Source organism: Ursus arctos, unplaced genomic scaffold (genome assembly GCF_023065955.2).
Source record: "Ursus arctos isolate Adak ecotype North America unplaced genomic scaffold, UrsArc2.0 scaffold_5, whole genome shotgun sequence".
NCBI classification, from domain to species: Eukaryota; Metazoa; Chordata; class Mammalia; order Carnivora; family Ursidae; genus Ursus; species Ursus arctos.
This window is the reverse complement of record NW_026623067.1, coordinates 60,798,281-60,824,035: the sequence shown is the minus strand read 5'-3', so window position 1 is coordinate 60,824,035 and position 25,755 is coordinate 60,798,281. Positions and strand designations below refer to the sequence as shown.

General features: G+C 45.6%; 1 protein-coding gene across 2 annotated transcripts; it reads right to left on the bottom strand.

Annotated features, from left to right (window-relative positions):
• Positions 1-424: 424 nt before the first annotated feature.
• On the bottom strand, positions 425-25,755 carry F2RL1 (F2R like trypsin receptor 1). 2 transcript variants are annotated; one of them, XM_026498755.4, is made up of 3 exons: positions 25,434-25,755; positions 21,327-21,441; positions 425-3,069 (listed from the first exon to the last, which is right to left on the bottom strand). In XM_026498755.4, the coding sequence occupies exons 2-3, from the start codon at positions 21,412-21,414 to the stop codon at positions 1,958-1,960; spliced, it is 1,200 nt and encodes a 399-aa protein (XP_026354540.1). In that variant the 5' UTR covers positions 21,415-21,441; positions 25,434-25,755; the 3' UTR covers positions 425-1,957. The 2 variants fall into 2 exon arrangements, with proteins under 2 accessions (XP_026354540.1, XP_026354539.1); XM_026498754.4 differs by lacking the exons at positions 21,327-21,441; positions 25,434-25,755 and adding an exon at positions 14,633-14,822.

Here is a 25,755-nt window from a genome sequence, read left to right as displayed (position 1 = left end):
CACACGTGTGCCGAACATTACGTAACTCTATAAGGAAAATATCATTATCCTCATTTTACAGATAAGAAACTAAGGCACAGGGAAGGATCTTCCCTTAGCTCACAAAACAAGATATGATGGGGTCAGAGGTCAGCCTCGCCTGCCAGCTCAGGAGCCGCACTCTTAGCCACTCGGCTATGCTGCTTCAGTACAAATTAGAACAGTAAGATTTTGTTTCTAGTCAGATTAGCGAAATTTCAAAAGACAGATCAAATGTGGATAAACATTTCAGGAAACAAGTGCAAATGTACTATTCTGGTTAAAAGATAAATTATTGAAGGCAATTTGGCAAGAGTTACCAAAATTTAAAATGGTCATCTGACTTTTGACCTGGTCATTCTACTTCCACAAACTTATCCTAGGTAAACACTCGCAAAGATGTCTACACAGTCCAATGCAGCACCGTTTTAATGACAACAACAACAAAAACAGAAAGAGAGACTTCAGGAGACATTGCTAGGGAAATGACTAAAGACATCACAATAGATCCCCAAATTAAAGTCTATATCCATTAAAAATGGAGGTCAACACGTAGATACAGAATGGAAGAAATGCTAAAATGTTAAGTGAAAACAACTGTCATCAAGCAATATGTACTGCCTGGCCTTATGTATCTAAGAAATATGGTGTGAGCATCGCATTTCTTTTTATAGGAGTGATGCTGGGGCTTCCCTTTCCCCACACCCTCCCTCAAAAAAACCCACCAAAACACACAACGAAAAAATAAGTTGTTTAAAAAAAAAAAAAGGGTCGTGTGTTATTTATAAATCAATCGTTACAATAAAACGATTTCAAAAGTATCACAAATACAAGTTATGTAAATTCAGTCTGGAATAAGTATCCCCTAAATATATTATAAATCACATCTCTTTAACATTCTTTTCCAAACAGATGTAGTTCAAATCCAGTGAAAGCATTACAATTTCATATTGTGGCAAGTGAAAAAAAATGACAATAAATAATCCAACTATAATTTTGGAAAATACTAAGTGGTAAATAAATACCCCTCTTGCTTTGAAACATCTATGACTCAGACTACCCGAAGAGTCTGAGTCAGTACAAAGTTACACAACCTTTGTATTTCCATATTTAAAATCTTCAGTGTATATTCCTTGTAGTGAGAAGGACAGAGACAAAAGCTCAAAGGGCTGAGAAGTAACTGAAAGTCCTAATGAGACAACAAGCGGATCTCATTACAAGCTGTACGTAAAAGAGACATGCAGCAGCTGGCTTCTTCCCTAGCACCCAGACCAGTGGTTCTCAAGCCTGGGTGTTTACGAGCACCCGCAGCAGATGCTTGATAAAATGCAGGTTCCTGACTCAGACCCTGAGCTCTCTCATTCCTGAGCTGACAAACCTGCATTTTTACACAAGATCCACAAGGAGGTGGTAGGAGAACCCCACTGAACAGTCTAAGTCTAAGGTTCAATCCTAAGCGGCTGTCCCTGGTTGGAATGGAAGCGACCCTGACTCCGCGACCTTCTTCACCTCGTTACTTTCCTCAGCTGTCCAGTCCGTCCACGGGTCTGATCATCTCTGAGGACACTGGAGCTCTACCATGGCTGTAAGAGAGCCCGGACGTAAAAGAAAAGTAGTTTCAGCTAAGAACCGTGTCTTCATGCCAACACTAGTTCTTACCAGTCACTGAGGTGCTGTTTTTCACCGCCTTCTGAAAAGTCCGCTTCTGTTAGTTCCATTTCTGGGAGCACATGAGTAGAGGAATTCTACAGCTGACACCTGTGTTCATTTGGGGGACTTTCCTCATGCCAACAGGGAAGCTTCCAGCAATCCTGAGGGGTGCTACATACACATGGTACGTGGTGAGACCCACGCGGTCAGGGAACAACAGAAACATGCCTGTAACATTAAGCAGGCTCCAAATCCTCCTGTAAAACCACCAACGGAGATGCTGAAAACCTCAGTAAGAGGTTTTAACGCTGGTTGAACTTGAAGAGTAAGAGCTGGATTTCCTGGAGAACTTCTTTGATGTGAGGGATATCTGCATCTGCTGTACGGTACGCACACTTCGACAAAGGAGAGCGTTCTTCACATGATCCCTGAAGTCTTGAGAAACAAAGTAATAGACGAAGGGGTCAATGCAGCTGTTGAGGGTGGAGAGGCACAGGGCTGCAACGTACAGGGCGTACACGTGGCTCTGGCTCCTGGTTTTAATCAGGAAATAATGTACCACAAGCAGAAGGTTACTAGGCGTGAAGCAGATCAGGTACGTGGCCAGGACGGTGACAATGAGTTTGATGGCTCTCTGCCTCTTCTTTTCCGAGTTTTCATCCATAGCAGAAGATCGGAGAGTTCTGATCATTAGCACATAGGCCGAGGCTGTGAGGAAGGCTGGGAACAGAAAGACTCCGATGGCCAGAGAGAGGAAATAATTGAACATGTCCCCTACCAGCAGCTTCTCAGGCAAAACGTCGTGGCAGGTTGTGATGTTAAGGGCTGGAATGTACACAGTCTGCTTCATGACGTACAAGGGGATGGTAACCAGCAGAATCAGCAGCCATATCCCCAGTGAGACTCCAAAGGCAATGTTTGCCTTCTTCTTGGGGTGCACCAATGGATTCACGATGACCCAATACCTCTGAACACTGAGGCAGGTCATGAAGAGAATGGAACAGTACATGTTGCCATAGAAAAAGCCAATGAGGACTTTGCAAAGAGCTTCCCCATAAATCCAGTTATTGCCATGTATGTGATAAGCAATCTTCAAAGGGAACCAGATCACAGAGAGGAGGTCTGCCAAGGCTAGATTGGCCATGTAAATCACAGCAGGGTGCTTCTTCTTTGTTCGGAAAAGAAAGACCCACAGGGCCATGCCATTGCTTGGCAAACCAATCACAAATACAATTGTGTAGACAATTGGAAGAAAGACAGTAGTCAGTCTTCCAGTGAGGATGGAGGCAGAAAAGTCATCCACAGAAAAGCCTGTTTCCACTGTAACTCCTTTCCCAGTGACATGAGATGAGCTGTCAACCTTACCAATGAGACTTCTTCCTTTAGAGGTTCTATTGGTTCCTATGCAAAAAAGGCAAGGCAGACAAGTGTCATTACAGAGATCAATCTTTCAGCAGTCATTGTTTAAATAAAAGTACTTTAGGGGCTTCTGGGTGGCTCAGGTGGTTAGGTGTCCAACTCTTGGTTGCAGCTGAGGTCATGATCTCAGGGTTGTGACATTGAGCCCTGCCTCGCTCCATGCTCAGTGTGGAGTTCGCTTGAGATTCTTTCCCTCTCCTCCCTCTCTTTTTTGCCCCCATCCACGTGCACGTGCTCTCCCTCTCTCTCTCAAATAAATAAATAAAATCTTTAAATAAAAATACTTTAGGCAAAGACAGAGGAAGTATACAAAAGGCTTACAATTGCTTTCTTTGGGTGATGGGATTATTGGGTTTTGTTTCTTTGTGTTTTACAGGGTTTTTTTCCGGAAAGTTGTGGGGTACATGTGAAATACAACATTGATTTCTAGGACCCAAAAAAACTGACAGTATCTCAGTTTATTTTTACAAACGACCCACAGTTATTAGTTCATAACTGTTGTTACAATGGCCATCTATCTCATTCCGGCTGTGAGACAGGATCCAGCCTTGCCTGTCATTCCCCCTCCCAAAGTCTGACAGAGGGAGATTTCCAGAAACACAAGGGACAGGCCCTCTCCACTCACAAGGACAGCGCAAGCCATGGGCAGGGATTCCCTTGCTTCTGTGTGGCCTCCTGGAAGCCTTCCTACGGAGGCCAGCTGGCAGGCAAGTCTTCTGACCTCACGGTCGCTGAATGGGTCAGCGCACTATTTGTGTTCAGAGAAATTTGTGCTGACTTCCAAGCAAGTACCATGGCAAGCGTAACAATTTGTGCTGTCATTCCCATATTTGCATTAAACTTTAGAAACCATACACAAATGGCATACGCAGGCTACATCCTGCCTAACCAAGTGTTCACGGAGCTGCAGAAGAAAATGAGGGAGGGCACATGGGTGGCTCAGTCAGCTAAGCATCTGCCTTTGGTTCAGGTCCTGAGCTCGAGGTCCTGGGATCAAGCCCCGTGTGTGGCTCCCCGCTCAGCAGGGAGTCTGCTTCTCCCCCTCCCTTTGCCCCTCCCTCCTGCTCCTGCGTGCGTGCAGATGGCGCACACACTCTCTCTCTCTCTCAAATAAATAAAATCTTTAAACACTCCCTTCTTTAAAAACCAAACCAAATCAAATAAAGAAGAAAATGAGGGACAACTTGATGACACTAATTCTGAGAAACAGTAGGTCTTCACCATACGAAGAAAATATAGCAAATTGCATCACAATATGTCAGCGAGGAAGTTAAACTATTCACAAGTTTGTTTGAAAATTTTTATGCTTAGTCATTCCTTTTTCCTCTCCTAGGTTTGCACCCATGTTCAGCAGGATTGTTCACTTCTGGTGAGGTTTCCCTGTTAAGAACTAGCAGTGGAGGAGTAAAGGGTATGGAAGTCATTATTTCACCTTTTGTTCAGTGCAGTAGATTGAAAGGTAACCTCCAAAATGAGACGCCCATGTCCCAATCCCCAGGATCTGTGATCATTACCTTATTTAGAAAAAGGATCTTTTAACGCCTGGGTGGCTTAGTCGTTAAGCGTCTGCCTTCGGCTTGGGTCATGATCACAGGGTCCTGGGATCAAGTCCCACATGGGGCTCCCTGGTCAGCGGGGAGTCTGCTTCTCCCTCTCCCTCTGCTCCTCCCCCTACTTGTGCTCTGTCTGTCCTATCTCTCTCAAATACATAAATGGCATCTTTAAAAAAAGAAAGAAAAGAAGGAAGGAAGGAAGAATGGATGGATCTTTTGGGGGTACTTGGTGGCTCAGTCAGTTGAACATCTAACTCTTGATTTTGACTCAGGTCATGATCTCAGGGTCATAAGATCGAGTCCCACATCAGGCTCTGTGCTCAGTGGGGAGTCTGCTTGAGATATTCTCTCTCCCCCTCTCCCTCTGCCTCTCTCCCTGCTTGTGCACTCATGTGTATGTGTGTGTGTGCGTGTGTGTGTGTGTTTGTGCATGCACACATAAATCCTTAAAAAGAAAAAAGGACCTTTGTGGATATAATTAGGGATCCTGAGATGAGAAGATCATTCTGGATTATCCAGGTGGGCCCTAAATCCGATGACAAGAGGCTTTATAAGACAAAGGCAGAGGGAGACTTGAGAGAAACAGAAGAGAAGATGGAAAGGAGAAACACTATGAAAATGGAGGGAGAGGTTGGAACGACGCTGAGGAATAAGCCAGGGAACACCAACAACCACAAGAAGCAGAGGGAACCAGGAAGAGATTCTCACCGACAGTCTTCAGGCATGCTGACGCCTTGATTTCAGACTTTTGCCCCCCAGAACTGTGAGTGAATCCACTTCTGTTGCTGAAAGCCACCTGCTTGCACCGATCATGACGGCAGCCACAGGAGACTGAACACTTAGGATACACGCATCTCTTGTTCTAGCTTATTTCTTTTATGATGTTTTAAAAAGAATATGGATTCTTTTAAAATTAAAAATAATAAAATATTGCTACATATTACAGTGGTCCTCCAATACCTGACTAAAACCCACAGTAAGAAACACCCAGTTTTAACACGTATTATCCATAATGGAAAAATTTTCACAAAACAATTACCCTTACTACATGGGCTGCACTCTAATACTTTCTATTATATTTTATTTCATCCTTATAAAAAGCCAGTCATGACCCTCTACCCTGACTTCATGAACCACTTACCCAGGTTTTTCAAAACCAGTTAGCAGAGCGACCAATTCTGAGGCACCTCAAGAGGCCATTTCTTATAGACAGATGCGATGTCCGTGGAACTCTCCCCAGACCCAAAATGGCAAGGGTCCCTGTATGAGATTATAGGTTTCTTTAATCGTGGGATTGTGTCCTAATTTTTTTCTAGCTCCCACAGTCCCTGGCATAGCCCTGACATACAGCACGTGCTCAACAGCCCTGAGACAGATCAAGAAGCTCAGCGAAGGGGCTGAAGGAGACAAGGCAGAATCCAGAGCCCTCCCGCCCATTTCTTTAGCACCTGCTCCAGTCCTGCCCAAGCCAGCCAAGGACAGCAGCACCAGCCGGGCTGCTCCAGGGGCACAGCCCTACACAATGAACTCCCTTAATCCCAGTCCGTGCTCTTCCTAGGGCGCCTATCGTGCGTCCGACATTGCTTCCAGCACTTCAGTGTATTAACTCACTTCACTTTCACAACAACCTTGCGAGGGGGTGACTATTACCAGATCATCGCTGTACAGATCCATAAACCGATGCGCGAAGAAACTGAGTAACTTCCCCAAGGCTAAACAATTGTTAGGCAGGAGTCAGGATTCAACACCTAGCGGTCTGTTTCTAGAATCCACTTTTCTCACCGTTATACCACACTGTACCTCTGAGGCCCTGACTGAGTTTACATGCTGTGATCCATCCAGACCAAACTATGCCAGCTCCACACGGCAATGCACCTGAATCCAACTGCCAAGTTAATGGACATAAAGGAGACAACAGGACATATTAAATACGGCACGACTGGAGCCAGCAAAATCCAGAATGTGGAAACCCTGCTACAGGAGCAAGGATCTAATTTCTTCAAAATACAAATTACAAAGCAAAAATAAGAGATAATGAGGTGTAGAGGAGGGACTCTCAGATTAAAGACTTTAAAAGACCTATTAATCTATGTAATGTGTGGTCGGCCTTATTTGGATCCTGATTCAAACAACTATTAAAATAGTACTTAGAGAGGCACCTGGCCGACTCAGTCAGTAGAGCATGGTGTCTTGATGTCAGAGTAATAAGTTCAAGCCCCACACTGGGTGTAGGGCTTACTTAAAAAATTTTTTCTTGAGGTGGTGGGTGCCTGAGTAGCTCAGTCGGTTGAGCACTCTTGATTTAGGCTCAGATCAGGATCTCAGAGTCATGGGGTGGAGCCCACTCTACTTGAGATTTTTCTCTCCCCCCCTCTCTCTCTGCCCCTCCCCCTCCCCATGCACACGCTCTCTAATAAATAGAAACTTTAAAAAATTTTTATTAAAAAAATAGTACTTGTGACGCTCATGAGACAGAAATCTGAACACTGACTGAATATTTGATTATATTAAGAAATTATTTTTTAAGTGGTTATGTGGTTATGTTTAATAAAGAGATCTTCACCTTGTATGAATACATACTGAAATATCTTGAGATGAAATTGTATCTGGATTTATTTCAAAATAACACAAGGACTGGTACCTTCTGATACTTCTGGCGGGAATGTAAAATGGTACAGTCACTACGGAAAATAATCTGGCAGTTCCTCAAATGGCTAAACATAGAGCTGCCAGATGAGCCAGCAATTCCTACTCCCAGTACATACTGAAGACAAATAAAAACACATGTCCAGGGGCACCTGGGTGCCTCAGTTAGTTGGGCGTCTACCTTTGGCTTGGGTCACGATCCCAGGGTCCTGGGATAGAGCCCCACATTGGGCTCCCTGTTTAGCAGGGGGGTCTACTCCCTCTCCTCTGCCCCTCCCCCCGCTTGTGTCCTCTCTCTCTCAAATAAATAAAATCTTTAAAACAAAACAACACATGTCCACACAAACACGTGTACATGGATGTTCACAGCACTATTCATAAGCATCAGAAAGTGGAAATAGGGGCGCCTGGGTGGCACAGTGGTTAAGCGTCTGCCTTCGGCTCAGGGCGTGATCCCAGCGTTATGGGATCGAGCCCCACATCAGGTTCTTCCGCTATGAGCCTGCTTCTTCCTCTCCCACTCCCCCTGCTTGTGTTCCCTCTCTCGCTGGCTGTCTCTATCTCTGTCGAATAAATAAATAAAATCTTAAAAAAAAAAAAAAAAAGTGGAAATAACCCATGGGGTACCTTGTTGGCTCCGTCAGGAGAGTATGCGACTCTTGCTTGGGGTCCTGAGTTTGAACCTCACACTCGGTGTAGAGATTACTTAAAATTTAAGAAGTGGAAAGAACCCCAAAGTTCATCAACTGATGAATGGATAAATAAAACGTGGTACATGCATACAAGGGAATATTAGTTGGCAATAAAAGAAATACTGATACATGCCACAACACGGATGGGCCCTGCCTGTACTAAGGAAAAGATGACAGTCACACATTTGTCCTGAAAAGGCAAATCCATAGATAGAAAGTAGAATAATGGTTGTCAGGAGCTGGGGAATGCGGCAATTTGGGGAGTGATGACTAAAGGGGCGGGGTGGGGTGATGTGGGGTATTCTTTCAGGGTAATGAGAATATTCTGAAGTTGATTGTGGTGATGAATAAACAGCTCTGTGAATATTCTTAAAGTTATGGAATTGCAGACTTAAGGTGGGTGAATGGTATGGCAGTCAAACTGTATCTTAATAAAGCTGTTAAAAAATATCACAGGGAAGAAAGCAGGAAGCTAGGGCATAATTACTGACCTTGAATATGGGGTACACAGGATTCACTATTATCTACTTTCAGATGTTTAAAAATCTCTATAGTACCAAGCACGTATCAGGTCAGGAAGGTTCATGTAAACGGATCAAAATTTGTTTTAAGTAAGAATACTAAAATAAAAAGGGGAAAAAAGAGCAAGAAATACTTATTAAAAAAAAAAAAAAGGAAAGGAAAGGAATGGAGGGAGGGATTGAGAGAAATTCCCTAAGAATATTCTAACATACGACCTTGAATTGTCTCAATCAAAAACAACATTCATGTTAACTGTGCGCACTGTACCAGTCACAGAGCACATGGACAGCATGCTGTTTAACACTAAAAACATCCAGATGCTACTCAAAGATCCTCAAAGCCCTTTCAGCATAGTGCATAGACGTTTACCCCATACAACATTCTATACCAGTCACCAAGACTCACAGAACTTGTCCAGAACTGATACTCTCCCAGATCCCAACTATCTACCTACCTACCTACTTACCCGTATCTCCCACCTGTAAACCAGGTAAAATCTTTTTTTTTTTTTTAAAGATTTTATTTATTTAGGGGCATCTGGGTGGCTCAGTCAGTTAAGCATCTGCCTTTGGCTCAGGTCCTGATCCCAGGGTCCTGGGATCGAGCCCCACATCGGGCTCCCTGCTTAGCAGAGAGGCTGCTTCTCCTTGTCCCTCTGCCATTCCCCCCGCTTGTTCTCTTTGTCAGATAAATAAATGAAATCTTAAAAAAAAAAAAAAAAAAAGATTTGATTTACTTATTTGAGATAGAGGGCATGTGTGTACAAGTGAGCAGCGGGAGGCAGATGGAAAGGGAAGGATCTCAAGCAGATTCTGCACTGTGTGATGGGGGCCTCACTTCTACAACCCTGAGATTATGACCTGAGCTGAAACCAACAGTCAGATGCTCAACAGACTGAGCCACCCAGGTGCCCCCCCAGGTAAAATCATTTCTATTTCATAGTGGGGAAAAAATTATAAATGTACTTCTGAATTTTGAACACATAGGAAGGACTGGGTATAAAAGCATCCTAATTTATGGGCTATAATCAACAACATTTGCCCAAGTATGCAAGAATACATACCTGCAGATACTCAAGGCAGCGTCCCCCACCCCCACTGCAAGAGGAAATAAGCAGTGTTCATCAGCCCCTGTTCCTACCTTACCATATCCCCAGCTGGTCCCTAACATTAACAGTAGCCACTATACCTACTATTCAATAATACTGAAATGCAAAGATAACTACGATTTACTGTCAACTGAAAAAAGCAACCAACAGAACAACATGCTTCCATCTGTGTAACAAAATTATAATTTATATGCAAAATCTGAAATCTAGAAGGATATCCACCAAACCACAAATGATCATCTCTGTGAAGTAAAGTTGGGTGGGGAGGGGAGAACTTCCTTTTTTTTTACTTCACATGCCTCTATGTTGTTTGGATTTCTTTGTCAAGGGAGTGTAAATTGGTACAATCTTTCTGGAGGTCAACGTGGCAAAACATCAAAATTTAAAGTGTACTTGCCCCAGGACCTACCGATTTACTTATAGGCATTTGTCCTGCACGTATACTAGGTAAGGTGCACAGAAATACTGTATGTCCAAGCATAGTTACTGCAATATCGTTTATCAAAACAAAACAAAAATGTTAGTCTCAACAACCATTAAAAAGGAGACTCGTCCAGGGCGCCTGGCTGGCTCAGTCGGTAGAGCGTGCGACGCTTGATCTCCAAGTCAGGAGTCCGAGCCCAGTGTTAATCACAGAGATTACTTAAAATAAATAAACAAGTAAATAAATAAAATTAAAAGGAGATTCGCTCAATAACTTATGACATTTATACAATGAATAATATTCCCCCGTGTAAAAGTATGGACAGAGTTCCCTACAGCGACCATGAGCAGATAAGGTTAAAAAAATAAACCGTTGCAGAGTATATACAATAAAATCCTTCTATTGTTACAAAATATATACATTTGTCTGTAGAAGTCTGTTGAGGCTGGAAAGGAGAGAGAATGGGGGATTTTCACTGTTTTAAAACGTTTCTGATTTACTTTTGGGGAAACTGCATGGAAAAGTTTTAACTTGAAAACTACTACTTGTGGGGTGCCTGGGTGGGTCAGTCAGTTGAGCATCTGACTCTTGGCTTTGGCCCCAGTCATGGTCTCAGGGTTGTGAGATCCTGCTCTGAGCTCAGCAGGGATTCTGCTTAAGATTCTCTCTCTCTCTCTCTCTCTCCCTCTGCCCCCACCCCATTCTCTAAAATAAGTATATAAATCTTAAAACTACTACTTGTTCTTTGCTATTTTAAGCGCCCTTCTGTAGCCCACCCTCCCCACCAAACCAAGTACAGAGCAAGTACTTACGTTAACTCTTTCTCTACTATCCCCTCACCCCAAATCTATTTGTTTCAACCTGTGGGAACACAGGCTGAAAACTAAAAGCTTCAATGACCAGAAACCCCTCCCTAGGTACACATTAGTACATTTTCATGTGTTCTCTCAGGATGAGCTGTTTTCTTCTCAACACTTGCCTAGCTAATAAAACCATAAGAAAGTCAAACACAGACTTCACCAAAACATCATCTATCCAGGTTAATTAGTAACTACGCACAAGCAAGCAAGAAACCAAACACGAATTTAGAGTCCCATCTTCATATTCATTACAGTATCCTCTCTTATTACAAAACACTGGAAATACTCCATGTGTTTATTAACAGAAGACGAATTTAAAAATTATGATAAATCCTCCTAGACCATGTTGTAGAGTTTTAAAATGTTTTTTATTTAGGGGCGCCTGGGTAGCTCAGTCCATTAAGCCAGCGGCTGCCTTCAGCTCTGGTCATGATCCCAGAGTCCTGGGACAGAGCTCCACCCGGGGCTCCCTGCTCAGCTCAGCAGGGAGTCTGCTTCTCCCTCTGCCCCTACTCCCCACTCGTGCTCTCACTCGATCAAATAAATAAATATTTTTTTAAGAAATAAAGATTTTTTAAAAGATTTTATTTATCAATTTGAGAGACAGAGAACACAAGCAGGGGGAGGGGCAGAGGCAGAGGGAGAAGTAGGTTCCCCACTGAACAGGGAGCCCAAGGCAGGGCTGGATATCAGGACCCTGGGCTCATGACCTGAGCTGAAGGCAGGCGCTCAACCGACTAAGCCACCCAGGTGCCCAGAAATAAAGATTTATTTATTCCGGGGAGGGTGCAACGAGTTCGGGAGAGGGTGCCAAAGGAGCAAGAGGTGGGGCTTGATCCCAAGATCCATGAGATCACAACCTGAGCCAACACCAAGAGTCCACGGCTTAACAGACTGAGCCACCCAAGGTGCCCCACAAAAAGATTTTCTATGTTTGTGAGTACATATTTTACACATGGATTATGAAAGAATGGGAGAGGATACAAACAAAAATGTCAGCAATGGTTTACTTTGGGTACTGAAAATGATTTTTTAAAAAAGATTTTTAATTATTTATTTGTTAGAGAGAGAGAGAGAAAGAGAGAACACGTGAAAGAGCAAAAGTAGGGGGAGCAGCAGAGGGAAAGGGAGAACCAGGAACAACGCAGGGCTCTATCCCAGGGCCCTGAGATCACGACCTGGGCCAAAAGGCAGACCTTAACTGACTGAGCCACCCAGGCGCCCTGAAAATGATTTTTTTTTAAGTAGGCTCCACGCCCAGCATGGAGCCCAAAGCAGGGCTTGAATTCACTACCCCGAGATCAAGACCTGAGCTGAGATCAAGAGTAGGGCACTTAAAGAAATGAGCCCCCCAGGTGCCCCTGACTACTGAAATGATTTAATTAAACTCTTCTTTTTTGTGGGGTGCTTGGGGTGGAGCCTGCTTGGGATTCTCTCTCCCTCTCCCTCACAACCGTGCTTATTATTGCTCTCCAGAACTTGGTTAGATCACATACTACCTGCATAATTCATAATCAATTACAAAGAGGGAGAAGGAATCAATCAAGCCTCCAAAAGAAAACCAGAATGCATCATAGGGGACCTCCCAGGTTTGTGACATGGTAGAAAGAAGTGCCTAAAACAAGCTGACATAAACGCCCAACTGCCATCACCCTACCCGGCCACTCTGGGCAAGCCCACTCACTCCATTCCTCATTTGGTATTTACTGAGCTCCTATAGATGATAAGACTCTGCTGGACCATGGTGATGAAGATGACACTAGGGTCCCTGGCCTCCCAGAGTTTATGATCCAGTGGGGAGACAAATTAAACATATTTACACAAATAATTATCAATTACTGTGCGACAGGAATGCACACGGTCTGATGGAGTGTTTTCCTTGCTCCGAGCCCCAATTCAGTGGCCCCCTCTGTAAAATGAGAAGGGTGTATCCTTGGTGGAGTTGCCCTCCAGGAGTCAGTCTTTTGCCTGCGATCCAAAAAAAAAAAAACCTGAGAAGCAAATCAAACCCAGTATCTGCCCTGTAGCAAACCGAGGAGCACTTGTAAGGGTCAAGCTAAAAGAGTATGAGCAAAGAGGTACGCTAAGGGGCAGAAAAACTTTGGGGATGCTCTACCTCTTAATCATACTCGATTTGGTTTCAGGTTGGGAGGAAAGCTCCATCTACCTTAATGTCTGTCACTTAACTAACCCTTTAAGAAAGTTACCATGCAAAATGAACAAAAGTATGTGGAGTAAAACCCCCAAGGTGCAATATTAAATAGTTCTGGTTAACAAGTAACTTGATTTTTTGTTGTTGTTGTTGTTAAACAAGTTCACCATATTCTCCAGGAACCAGTGCCCCCCCCCCCCACAGCCCAGCCCCCTCAATTTGTAAATGACAGCAAGTCAAATGCTCAGGGCTATCTTCCAAAAGGGCTGTCTAAATCAGCAAAGCATTGGGTCATCTACACCTACATATTTTTTTAAACGTTTGCACATCCTTAGTTTTACCCCCAAAGTTTAAGTTTCCAACTTTAAATGACAGAGGCAAAACGGAAAGTGTTCACCACAATTTCAATGTTTCTGGTCATAAATAAAGGTCTTTATTTTAATGCTGACCAATAAAATGTATACAGTGGTGCAGTTTTCAAGTATATACTACAACATCCTTTTCTGTAACTCCAGAGGAAAAAGGATCACATTCTTCAGTCTAATTCAAATCCACAGTGATTTGCTCTTTTACAATGTTTTTACGAAAAAGATAAAAGCGACACACTGCCTTTTACAGCAGGTCGGCAAATTTCGCAAGGAAATGAAAACCTCCCTTTTAAGGCTACCCTGGCTGCTCCGAACAGCCTGACACCGGTTAGCAACGCAGAAGCGTGCTATCCGGCCAACGAGCCCCCACGCCCCCAGGAGGACAAGCTGGAGCACAGCCGGGGCTGCACAGCGGCGGAACCCAGCAGCCCGGCACAAGTTAGCACCTGAGCACCCCCGGACGGCTCCCGTGCTGTTCCACTCCCGGAGCTGGCAGCCTGGGGCATACACACCTCAGTGCCAGCCAAAGTACGTTACGTGTGGCACCAAAGGCCCGGAAACCCAGGGCCGTAAGGTCACCCCGCCGATAAAGGACACGGTCCAAGAAATCCCATTTGTAAAATCCGCGTGACGCGCAACTGGTCTAAAACTTGAGGCTGAGCGCTCATTACCCCCCAAACCCTGCGGGGTCCGGCCCTTCCAGGCCCGGGCCATCCGCAGTGCCGGAGGAGCTTCGCGCCCCGAGAGGTTTTGGAACTACGTGAGCCGACCCAGAAGAGGCTTTTCCAAAAGCTGAAGGGGGTCGCGAAAAAAGACGTAGATGTTTCCCTGGCCTCGGGCTCTCCCCCATTCCACACCGCTCTGAGCCAACTAACTCCAAGGGGTCCTGCGGGGCCAGCCCCTCAGTATGTGCGGAAAATTCCTTAGTTCACAAAGAAGCCAACCCGGGAGAAGGGAGGCTGAGCCCTCTAGGTACCCTTTAGACGCGAGCACTCCATTCCCTCCTCTTCCCTCCGCGGACCTCAGCCTCTCTCGGTTGTCCCAGCTAGTTGGCCCTCCCGGCGCAGGGATCCCCGTCAAAGTCGCCTAGCGGGGGATGCGGAAGGTGGTGGCAGCAACAGCAGAACACCCTTCGCGCACCTGCCCTCTTCCACCACCTGCCCGTGTGCCTTGGAACGCCGCTCCTTAGCTTCCAAGAGCCCTCCTTGACCGTTTCTCACCTTGGACGGTGCGATTACAGGAGACAGAGGCCGCCAGCAGGATGGCGCCCCCCAGCAGCCACGCCACGCTCATGCTTCGCATCCTTCCTGCAGCTCCGAATGCCCAGGAGGGCATTCGCCGCCACTGATTCGAAATCCGGAGACCTACTCGCGGCGGTCTCTCCTGCTCTAATCCAAGCCAGTCCGCGCGCCTTCCGGGAGAGGGTAAGTTTCAGTGAAACCTGAGCCGCTCGACGCACCTGCGCGAGGCCACGCCCCCCGGCTGGAACGCGCGGCTCGGCCCCGCCTCTGCGAACGTGGGACGCGCGGGTCCGGCTCCCGGCAGTCTGGCCCGGCGCGCGAGCCCCCACCTACGCGCTGCAGGTGCTCCAGCCGCTGGCGGGAGGGTGCGGGAGCCGCCCGCGGGCGGGGCTGGGCGGCTGAAGTAGCTGTATTGGAATGCAAATGACAGGAACGCGGGGACCGCGAGTTCTTTTAGACCCGGCCACGCCTAGACCTACCAGTACCCTTTAATTAGTGTTGGGGATCCAGGGTCTTCCGGGTCTTTCCCTCCCCTTTGATAAGTGGAAAAAAAAAAAAGGCCCGAGCTCATGGACTTTTTTGTCGCTAATTGGTAGAGGCTTCCCAGTGTAGCGGGCACTGGGGGGATAAGGGGTGAGTTGTTAGATTTTTTTTTCTGCTTTGGTGGGGTTTTTTTCTCTTTCTTTCTTTTTTTTTTTTTTGAAGGGGTGAGTTTTTAATCTGCGGAGACCAGGTGGATGGCTGCGGACACCAACGAAAGCGGTGGGGAGCAGGAAGGAGTCTCAGAGAGGGGTCAAGGTTCTGGAATTATGTTTCCGCTCTGCTGTTAACTAGCTGTGACCTCGAACAAACCTCTTCCCCCCCTTCTAGGCTCATTTCCTCGTCTGTGAGGTGGCGCGGGTGAGGTGATAGTTGGGACAGCTACCTTAAGCGCCAAGAGCTAATGATTTGGAACAGGAGTTTAATACCGACCGCAAGGCGCGCATTAAGTATGTTTATTATTCCCATTTTACAGATGAGTAAAGGGAGTTTAGAAAGGATGGATAAATTGCCCACAGTTATGCAGTTTATAGGCACAGTTTATAAACGCACACCACATTTAATGTCTAGTCTATGACTGCCACTTTCTATTAATCACTGCAGGATAAATGCTTCGGCCAGGGTCTCCCCCCATTCGGAGCTGGTAGTCCAAAGAAATATAAAAGAAGATAAAGGGGGTGGGGAGAAAAGGAGTGAGAATTTGGGGATGGATGCACAAGAGCCAGCATCATGCTGGTAATCCTTTTTACTTCCTTTGAAAAGTGAAATAAATTTTAAAGTTACCTGCTAAACTACTGGGTGATGGAAGGGCAGAAAAGAGAAACATTAGAATTGTCCTCAGATGTTTGAAGGATTAGCTCATAGAAGAGGATTAGGCAGGTTTCAAGTAGCTCCTGAGAGCAGAAATACATGGAAGCCACAGTGGGAGGCTGATTGTGGCTCAGTACAGAAAGAGATTTCTAGCAAGTCCCACTGGTCGCAGTCCTGAGAGCTGCCTGCTGAGATTGAGAGCCATATCACTGCAGGACTTGCAGCAAAAGACCAGGCCATCCGTGTGGCATGTTGGAAAGGGGAGTTCCCTCCCCAGGTGAGGGCCCAGATTGGGTGAGTCTAGGCAGCCTCTTGAGAGGCTTGAGCCCTGAGAGTCCACCATTCTCCTTAGAGGACTGAAGTTTGGGAAATCAGTTGCTGGTGACTATCGTGAATTTTTGAACAACCATAAACCAAATGGCCACACCTGTGAGTTTCTGAGATGGAGCTTACATCTGATAAGGGCCCTGTGTGACTTTTTTTTTTTTTTAAGATTTATTTATTCGACAGAGAGAGACAGCCAGCAAGAGAGGGAACACAAGCAAGGGGAGTGGGAGAGGAAGAAGCAGGCTCCTAGTGCAGGAGCCTGATGTGGGGCTCCACCCCAGAACGCAGTGATCACGCCCTGAGCCAAAGGCAGATGCTCAACAACTGAGCCACCCAGGCGCCCCCCTGTGTGACTTCTTACCCCACCGTGGGGCCACTGAACAGAACTAATGTAGGCTCCAGATGATTAGGGCAGACAAAACTGTATAAAATACGTTAGCCAGCTGTTCCAACCATATCCCCAATAAGACATCTCCCAGGTTAACTAAGTGGATGGTTATTGCATTCTGCCTCTTCCCTCCGTCCTGACAGAGGGGCTCGCAGGAGTAGGGAAATAAATGGTTGAAAATGAAGAGAAGCAAATGGCCCTGAACATGCCATGAGAATGGAATAACTGCTCCCTGAATAATAGGCATGGACTGCCTCTCAACACACATACAACCAAGAATGGCCGGGGAACGCTGTCCAGAATTCTTTTTTTTTTTTTTTTAAAGATTCTATTTATGAGGGAGAGAGACAGACAGACAGAAGAGACAGGGGGTGGGAAGGAGGAGAGAGATAAGGACAAGCAGACTCCATGATGAGCACAGAACCCCACACAGGACTCCATCTCAGGACCCTGAGATCATGACCTGAGCCAAAACCAGGAGTCAGACACTTAACTGTCTGAGCCACCCAAGCGCCCCCAGAATTCTTTTGACTGTCTGCCTTTCCGTAGCACACATCTAGGAATCTCTCGTTGTTATGTTTCCAGTTCTGTGAGGCATGTGATAAGAGCTGAGCCTTGAAATCATGTAACTGTGGGCAAATTCTGGTTTTTCCCCTTGCTAACATTTGTGTGACCTTAGAGAAATTACTTACCCTCTCTAAGCTTTAGGTTCTTTACCTATAAAATGGAGTCAATATTTTTTTTAGTTTAAAGGTGTCTGAGGATAATACAGTGACCAAGTTTGATGCCTGGTGAAAGCTTAACAGATGGGCTTTTTGTTTCCTTCCCTTCTCTCTGCAGTCTTCTTTACACCCCAACCTGCAACCTAGCTCTCAGGGTGCTGCCTCCAGGGCCACTTACCTCAGCTGATGCCTCCCTCCCTCCCAGGCCAAGCTGCCTTCTAGCAGCAGCACAGGGGTCGTCCTCATCCCATCCGGGGGACAGTTCTCATCATGAGGATCAGTCCTCTCCTAAGGGTCTCTCACTAGGGAAGACACTCAATCCCTATGATGTCCCTTCAATCTTTCCCCGGGCTCCATTTTGTTATCTATATTCTGGGGATGTCCATAGTACCTTTCTTGTAGGATGGTTGTGAAGATTTAGTTTGCTAAATGCCCATAAATGCTTCTTAGCGCAGTTGCTGGTATAGGGTAGATACTCAAGAGATTACTCAAGAATGGGCCAGGGAGAGTCTTCCTCTTTGCAGAGAACAATGCATAAAACTCCAGCTGCTCCAACTTAAATTTTCACTGGTATTTTATGTAAATATGCCTTGAATCATCAACATTTCAAAGAAAATATTTTACTGAGCACTGCTATGAGTTATCTCATGAGTGTGTTTTCTCCCAACTGCCTGATTAAATGAATTATATTATTTAAGTCTGCTTGCCCATGTCTTCCAGTGATTTTTTTAAAAGATTTTATTTATTTATTTGACAGAAAGAGAGAGCACAAGCAGGGGAAGCAGCAGGCAGAGGGAGAGGGAGAAGCAGGCTCTCTGCTGAGCAAAGAGCCCAATGTGGGGCTTGATCTCAAGACCCTGGGATCATGACTTGAGCCAAAGGCAGATGCTTAACCAACTGAGCCACCCAGGCGCCCCTCCAGGGATTTGTTTTTTTGATGTTGATGACTTCTTTGCGTGAAGGGCTTAGGGTACTGTATGATGCTGTGGAACAGTACGGAGAAATAAACACAGCCGATTCCAGAGAGCCTGGCTTCCAGGGATTGGGAAGTTTATGCAGTTTCCCACCCTCTAGTAGGAAAGGGATAGGCCAGACACTGAGGGAGAAGCCATTTCATTCAATCAATTCTACAACCATTTATCAAACTCATCAAATTCTTCATGGAGAAACAAAGATCTAGTCCCTGCACTTGGGTCCTGGCCAAATATAAATGGTGAAAAAGTTACATCCCTTCACTCATTCATTGAGCAAACACTTTGAACGAGGTAAGCAATGGCCTTCATTTGGTAAATCCTTTGCTCAATTCTGGCTTCAAGTTACTTAACCTAACTGTGAAATTTGACACAATTGTGTTCTCTCTGCTGGAATGCTATATGCACTTGGGCTCCAGGACCACTACTGTCCTGATCGTCTTCCTACTCACTGGCAACTCATAAGGAGTTCGTTCTTTTCTGATTCTCACTAGCCTTCCTGAATTCTCTACTCTGGAGTGCCCCTGATTTTGTCTTTGGACTTCTTTTCTTTTCAATATACACTCATTTCCTTTGGTGATCTAAACCAGTCCTGTGGTTTTAAATACCATCTATATGCAGACAACTCCCCAATCTGTAATCCTAGCCCAGATTTCTCCATTCCAGACACGTAACACACACCTTCAGCTCCTCAACATCTCCACTTAAACCTGACTATAGGCATATCAGGCAAAAGTCCAAATCTCAATTCCAGATTGACCTCACCCCTGTTAGAGTTTTCTCATCTCCTTAAATTGCACCTCCGTCCTTTCAGTTGCTCCGCTCAGAAATGCTGGAGTCATCCTTGACTTCTTTCTCATATTCCACATCTAATCTGTCAACAAATCATACCTTGAAAATACATCCAAAAGAGCATGCTGGTTCCAGTTACCATTGTTTTTCACCTGGATTCTTGCAATAGCCTTGTGACTTGTTTCCCTCCCTCTGACCCTCTACACAGTCTCCTCCCAATACAGCGGTCAGAGTGAACCTGTTAAAATGTGCATCAGATCCGATCACTTCCTTATTTCAAAAACTGAAGTAGTTCCCCACTTCCCTCTGAGTACAAACCAGAGTCTGTCAAGAGTGTATGCATCCTGCCTTCCTCTCCCCTCCCCCCTCCACACTCCCTTTTACAGCATCTCTCTTATTCCTCTCACTCATTCTGCTTCAGCCATGCCTGGAATACTTTTCCCGCAAACACCTGCACAGCTTTGGTCTTGACTTCTTTCAGGTATTTGCTACAACACTGTTTTCTCAGCCGGGCCTTCTAAGAACTACCTATTGCAAATTAAACTCCTGGAGCGCCTGGCTGGCGCAGTCAGTGGAGCGTGCAACTCTTGATCTCAGGGTTCTAGGTTTGAGCCCCATGTTGGGTGTAGAGATTACTTTAAAATAAAAGAATAGGGGTGCCTGGGTGGCTCAGTCGTTAAGCGTCTGCCTTAGGCTCAGGTCATGATCCCAGCGTTCTGGGATGGAGCCCCGCTTCCGGCTCCCTGCTCAGCGGGAAGCCTGCTTCTTCCTCTCCCACTCCCCCTGCTTGTGTTCCCTCTCTCGCTGCCTATCAAATAAATAAATAAATAATAATAATAAAATAAAATGAAATAAAAGAATAATAAAAAATAAATAAAATTACACTCCCACCCTCTGCTTGCCATCCTCCCTCCCAGGTTTATTTCCATCTCTGGCACGCAGCCCCAGTATGCCACTCTACATGCATTTACTTACATCTAGTCCCCCCACTGCGATGCGATGCAAACTCTATGACTACAGAGTTTGTTTCTTGTTTTTTGGGTTTTTTTTTACATTTTAGCTTGCAGAATTGTTTAAAAGATTGAGGAAGTAACACTATCGGAAGGTGGCAACAATCTCTTACACACTCATTGCTGTGATGTCAAATTGGTAATGAAGTCCCAGTTTAAATCACTCCTTAAAATACAGGGAGGCCAATGTCTCAAACACGGCAAAAGTCAGCTTTTAAAATGTAGAGGGACGGGGATTTTTATCTGTTCTCCCCACTGCTGTATTCCCAGTGCTAGAACTGTGTCTAGCACATAGAAGGAACTCAACACATACTTGTGTTTTTATATACTGCACACCTACTGCCTTTCACTCTGCTAAAATCTAGAATTTTTATCCACTGCACACCTACTATCATACTGCTATAACCTAGAACTGCGAAGATCCGTATCTCCGCTTCCATGGAGTTGATGGTCAAATGTGAAGAGAGATGCATAGGTAAGTATTGGGGGTGGGAGGAGAGGTAAGAGCTGCATCTTTGAAGGGCTGTGCACGCACATGGAATGACTCCTGCCTAGGGGAATCAGAAAAGGCTTTCTAAAGGAGAGGGCAGGGGAAGAGAGCCTTGAAGCTTGAATAGTTCACCAGGTAGATTATTTAAGGCTAGCTGCTATAGTAATAAATCTCTAAGTCTTAGTGACTCACTGCAATAGATGTTTATTTCTTACTCGCTTAAAGCCAAATCCAAGGCTCAGTTTGGTGGGAGTCTCTCTTCCAAGTGGGGATAAAGGAGCTGGGCTTCTCCCATCTTGGGACTCAGCCGTCTTCAACTGAAGGCTTCCAAGGTCACACAGAAGGAAATATGAAGGGTTGTGTGTACAAGGTTTCCACAGCCCTGGTCTGAGAGTGGTGCACAATCATTTCTATATTCCACTGAGCAGAACTCAGTCATATGGCCACAGCCCACTGCAAAAGAAGGCTGTGTGCCCAGAAGGAAGAGAAAAGGAGCTCAGTGAACAGCTAACAATCTGTTATTCCAGATATGATCGAAGTGTAGTGGAACACTTCAGTGGGAAACCAGTGTTATGTGAAGGAAAGTGGCTGGTGATAAAACTAGAAAGGTAGCCAGGACTTACCTATAAAGGGCGTTCCATGAAAAAGACTTTGGACTTTAATCCTCAAGCCACTGAAGACCGAATTATCCGTTCTCAATCCTATCTTCATAGCACTGAGATTGGCAAGATGGCCTTTCTGGGACCAAAAGAAAAGAATAAATTTGGTTGGAGTTGTAGATGGAAGAAACTGGGAGAGGAAAAGGGAAGAAAGGAGGGATGAACTCCTACCACATGTGCTGCCTAAGAGAGCAACTCAGCCCTTCCAATCAGCTGTTTCCATCTTTTTAATCACCATGTGGCATAATGGCCCTTCTCCACCCCTTGCCCCCATCACGTGCTTATTTCATGAAGTAAGCATAGATACAGGTGATGACCCGACTCTTTATGAGGGACTCTTTATGCCAGTTCCGCTCCCCACAGCGTTATTTGCTCAGAACAGTGACACTGACGCTGTACTTCCCATAACATCACACTAGTCTCAGTGATGTATCGTCCCATCACACTTCCAGTCCAGTCTGACATTCTTCCTAACTCCCGTCCTTAAAAAATTCCCCCAACTCGGGGCACCTGGGTGGCTCAGCCGTTGTCTGCCTTCCGGTCGGGTCATGATCCCAGGGTCCTGGGACTGACCCTGCATCAGGCTCCCTGCTCAGCAGGAAGCCTGCTTCTCCCTCTCCCACTCCCCCTCCTTGTGTTCCCTCTCTCGCTGTGTCTCTGTCAAATAAATAATTTTAAAAATCTTAAAAAAAAAATTCCCCCAATTGTTTCAATGGCAGAAAAAAAAAATCTAAAAAATTAAAACGCACACAAGGATCGTAAGCCTAGACAGTAGTTGGTCACAATGCCTGAAATTATCATTTGTAATTATTTCTCTGGGTCCAGAACCCCTTTCGGTAGCTGAAGGGCCTCCATTATCATTCTAGTCTTTGGCTACCATCCAGACCCCTCTGCTCCACTGCTGACAAGCTGAGATACAAATGGGGATGGAAGCATCCCTCAGCCTCCTCTTTATCATACTAGGAGGCTTCTAAGGACCCCTCCACCTCTAATTTATAAGTCAAAGTAAACACCTCAGACAGATGAGTTGAAAGCATGGGGAGCAAGGCCTTCTGGGACACAGCCCAGTGCAGGGCAGGAGTGGCCGGCTTGCCATGGGACAGGAGGGCGGTGCCAAAGGCGGACTTTGCCACGCGGCTCCTCTCCAGAGGCTCTCAGTGGCAGAAGGGAGTCAGAGCTCGCCTGGTCTGACCACCAGATGTGAAAACCACCCACCCAATTTCGAAGAAGCCTAATTGCTGACTTTTCTTGTAAAATCAGTCTCAACATCCTCTTTATTTATTTATTTTTTAAGATTTATTTATTTATTTTAGAGAGAGAGAGAGAGAGCGCGCAACAAAGCAGGGGCAGCAGCTGAAGGAGAAGGAGAAGCAGACTCCCCGCCGAGCAGGGAGCCAGACCCAGGCGGATCCTAGAACCCTGAGATCATGACCTGAATGGAAATCAACAGCCAGACACTCAACCAACTGAGCCACCCAGGCGCCCCCCAATATCCTCTTTAGATAAGTGGCCCAAAAAAGAAAAAAAAAAGACCTTTCAATTCCAGAATATAGTTATTTTCCAATTTAGTTACTCATAGACTAGTTCTCCCTTCTCTGCTTCCAGTTTTGACTGCAAGCTCTGCCCACCGCTTTCGGTGGTTCCCGAGCAGTTAATTCTTACGGTCTCATCTTAAAAAGAAAGGTTTCTCCTTTCTGATCACAAATGTAACACATGGTTATTAAGTTTATTGAAGGGGCACCTGGCTGGCTCAGTCAGTTAAGCGTCTGCCTTTCAGCTCAGGTCCTGATCCCAGGCTCCTGGGATCAAGCCCCACATCAGGCTCCCAGTTGGGCTCCCTGCTCAGTGGGGAGTGGGCTTCTCCCTCTCTCTCTGCCTGCAGCTTCCCCTGCTTGTACTCTCTCGCTCTATCTCAATTAAATAAAATCTTTTTAAAAAAATGTATTGAAAAGAGACTGGAAAGTACAAAAAGAAGAGAGGGAGGGGAGGGAGGAAGTGAGATAACTACTCTTGAATAGTTTGACAGCTTTCTACTTCGAGCTATCTTTTTAAAAACCAGGTTAAGATTATATTAACTGTTTTGCTACTTAGTTTTACTCACTCGACAGTGAACATTTCCCAAAATTGTTAGTCTTCCATAGCACCATTTAAAATTACTGCAGAATATGTCATTTTCTTATAGATCTTAATTTATTTGACCTGCTGAACAGCCAGATTCTTTCAGGTGTTTGCTGCGTTTTAGGTAACACAGAGAAAAGGACTCCGGAGTGGCTCAGTTGGTTAAGCGTCTGCCTTCGGCTCAGGTCATGATCCAGGGTCCTGGAATCAAGCCCCACATCAGGCTGCTTGCTCAGTGGGGAACCTGCTTCTCCCTCTGCCTGCCCCTCCCACCCCCCATGCGCGCTCTCTTTCTCTCTGACAAATAAATAAAATCTTAAAAAAAAAAAATCCATAAAGATAAACATATCCTAATAAATGCATCTCTTTCCGTAGTCTCAGACTATTTCTTCAGAAAAAAAAAAGTTTTTAGGGATGGGTGGATATGACACATCAAAGATTGTTTATTTTAGAAGCTTTTAATGATTACTATCAAATCGCCCTTCAGAAACAAAGCACTAATTTATAGTCCCATCAACAGTGTTATGAGCTGTCCATCTTCACCAGCATTAGGTGTTACTGTTTGTTGTTTTCTAAGTAAGCTCTCCACCCAATGTGGGTCTCCAACTCATGACCTCGAGATCAAGAGTCACACGCTCTAGGGACTGAAGCCGCCAGGGGCCCCGGGGGGTTACTGCTTTTAAAAATCTTTACTAATTTGATCATTCTGCCTTACCATTAACATTCCCATACTCAAGCCTCAGAGTAGGGAAAAAGATCTCTTACGGAGGTGAGAGAACCTAAGAGATGGGCAGCTGTGACTTCTAAAGCATTGTCTAAACAGGAAATCAGTAAGTAGCTGCACCTCTATGGAAATCTTTCTCAGCGGAGCTGCTTTAGGAGGGTGGCTACATTGCTGGAGGAGGGGTCCTGCTTCATAGTCCACAGCACTGATGAGCTCCCGGACAGGCAGCCCAGAGTGAGACGGCGGTCTCAGATTTCTTTTATGTGAAATGGTGATAGAACACTTCAAGCTGTGCATCCCACAGGTTGCTTGTGACAAGGAAAGAAGAAAATGTGCCTAAGAGTCCTTTGGAAACCACGGAAACACTATATATATATATATATATATATATATATATATATATATATATATATGCAGGGGATTGTGACTCCTGCTGTCACTGACCACAGTGAATGACATTATAGCTGATCCTATTGTTTTTAGACAAATGATCCCATAATCCCTAGTCAACTACAAGTCTTCTCTCTGCAGCCCAGCAGGATTTGGCCAACATCCTGGAGATCTGCTCGACTACTCCGGGTGAGAGGGGAGTGCTCAGAGCCACTTCCTAACCACCCAGGATCTCAGAGCTTCTGGAAGGAACTCTGTGTGCAGGAAAACAGATGTGTCAGAGAAGGAGCGGAGGACCAGTGTGCGCTCTCATCCCTGGGCCCTGAAAGCTATTTATTGTTGGTGTCAGGGACCAAGTCCCACCAAGGTCTTGGGAGGGAGGGGCTGGGGAGAGAAGCGGGGGCCCTCAAACAAGGCCAGATTTGAGGTCTCTCTCAGGTAACTCTGTCTCTAGGGACCTCCATGGACCTGTTCTCATCCAGACTCAACTGCCCCATCACTCCTTCAATCAGAAATGTCTCCGGCCTTTAGGGGTGCCTGGCTGGCTCAGTCAGTACAGCATGCAACTCTTGATCTTGGGGTTGTAAGTTCGAGCCCCACCCATGCTGGGTGTAGCGATGACTTTAAAATCTAAAACAGAACAAGAAAAAAAGAAAGAAGAAAGAAAGAAAGAAAAGAAAAGAAAGAAAAGAAATGTCTCCTGTCTTTAAAGAGTTATGTAGTAAGGAGGAATGGTCTTGGCCAGGGAGTCCAACGGGCCTGAGTTAAATCTCAGCTCTGTCACTTGTTCACCCTGGGTCTCTGTTCCTCGTCTACAAAATGGGGACAACACTACCTACCTTACAGGAACGTTGTATTCAAAGGACTAGAAGGCTTGGCCCAGGGGCCCTCCTCAAAGGTGCTTTGTTCTTGGTGGGGGATGGTATGAAGCTGTCGTTTGCCTGGAATCCCCGGCAAAACTGTAGAGAATGACAAAGGCCTGTGAAAGGCTGGCAAGGAGAGCGAGGAACTTAGGGCGTTTGGATTTGAATGCGAAAGATAGCGGGGGCCTCGCAGGCCGGGAGAGAAGAGCTCCGGCGGCGTCCGGCTCCCAGCAGCTGCCGCTCAGCCCTGGAAGCGCGGAGGAGGGAGGGTCTGGGCAATCTCGGGAGCGAGCGCGCG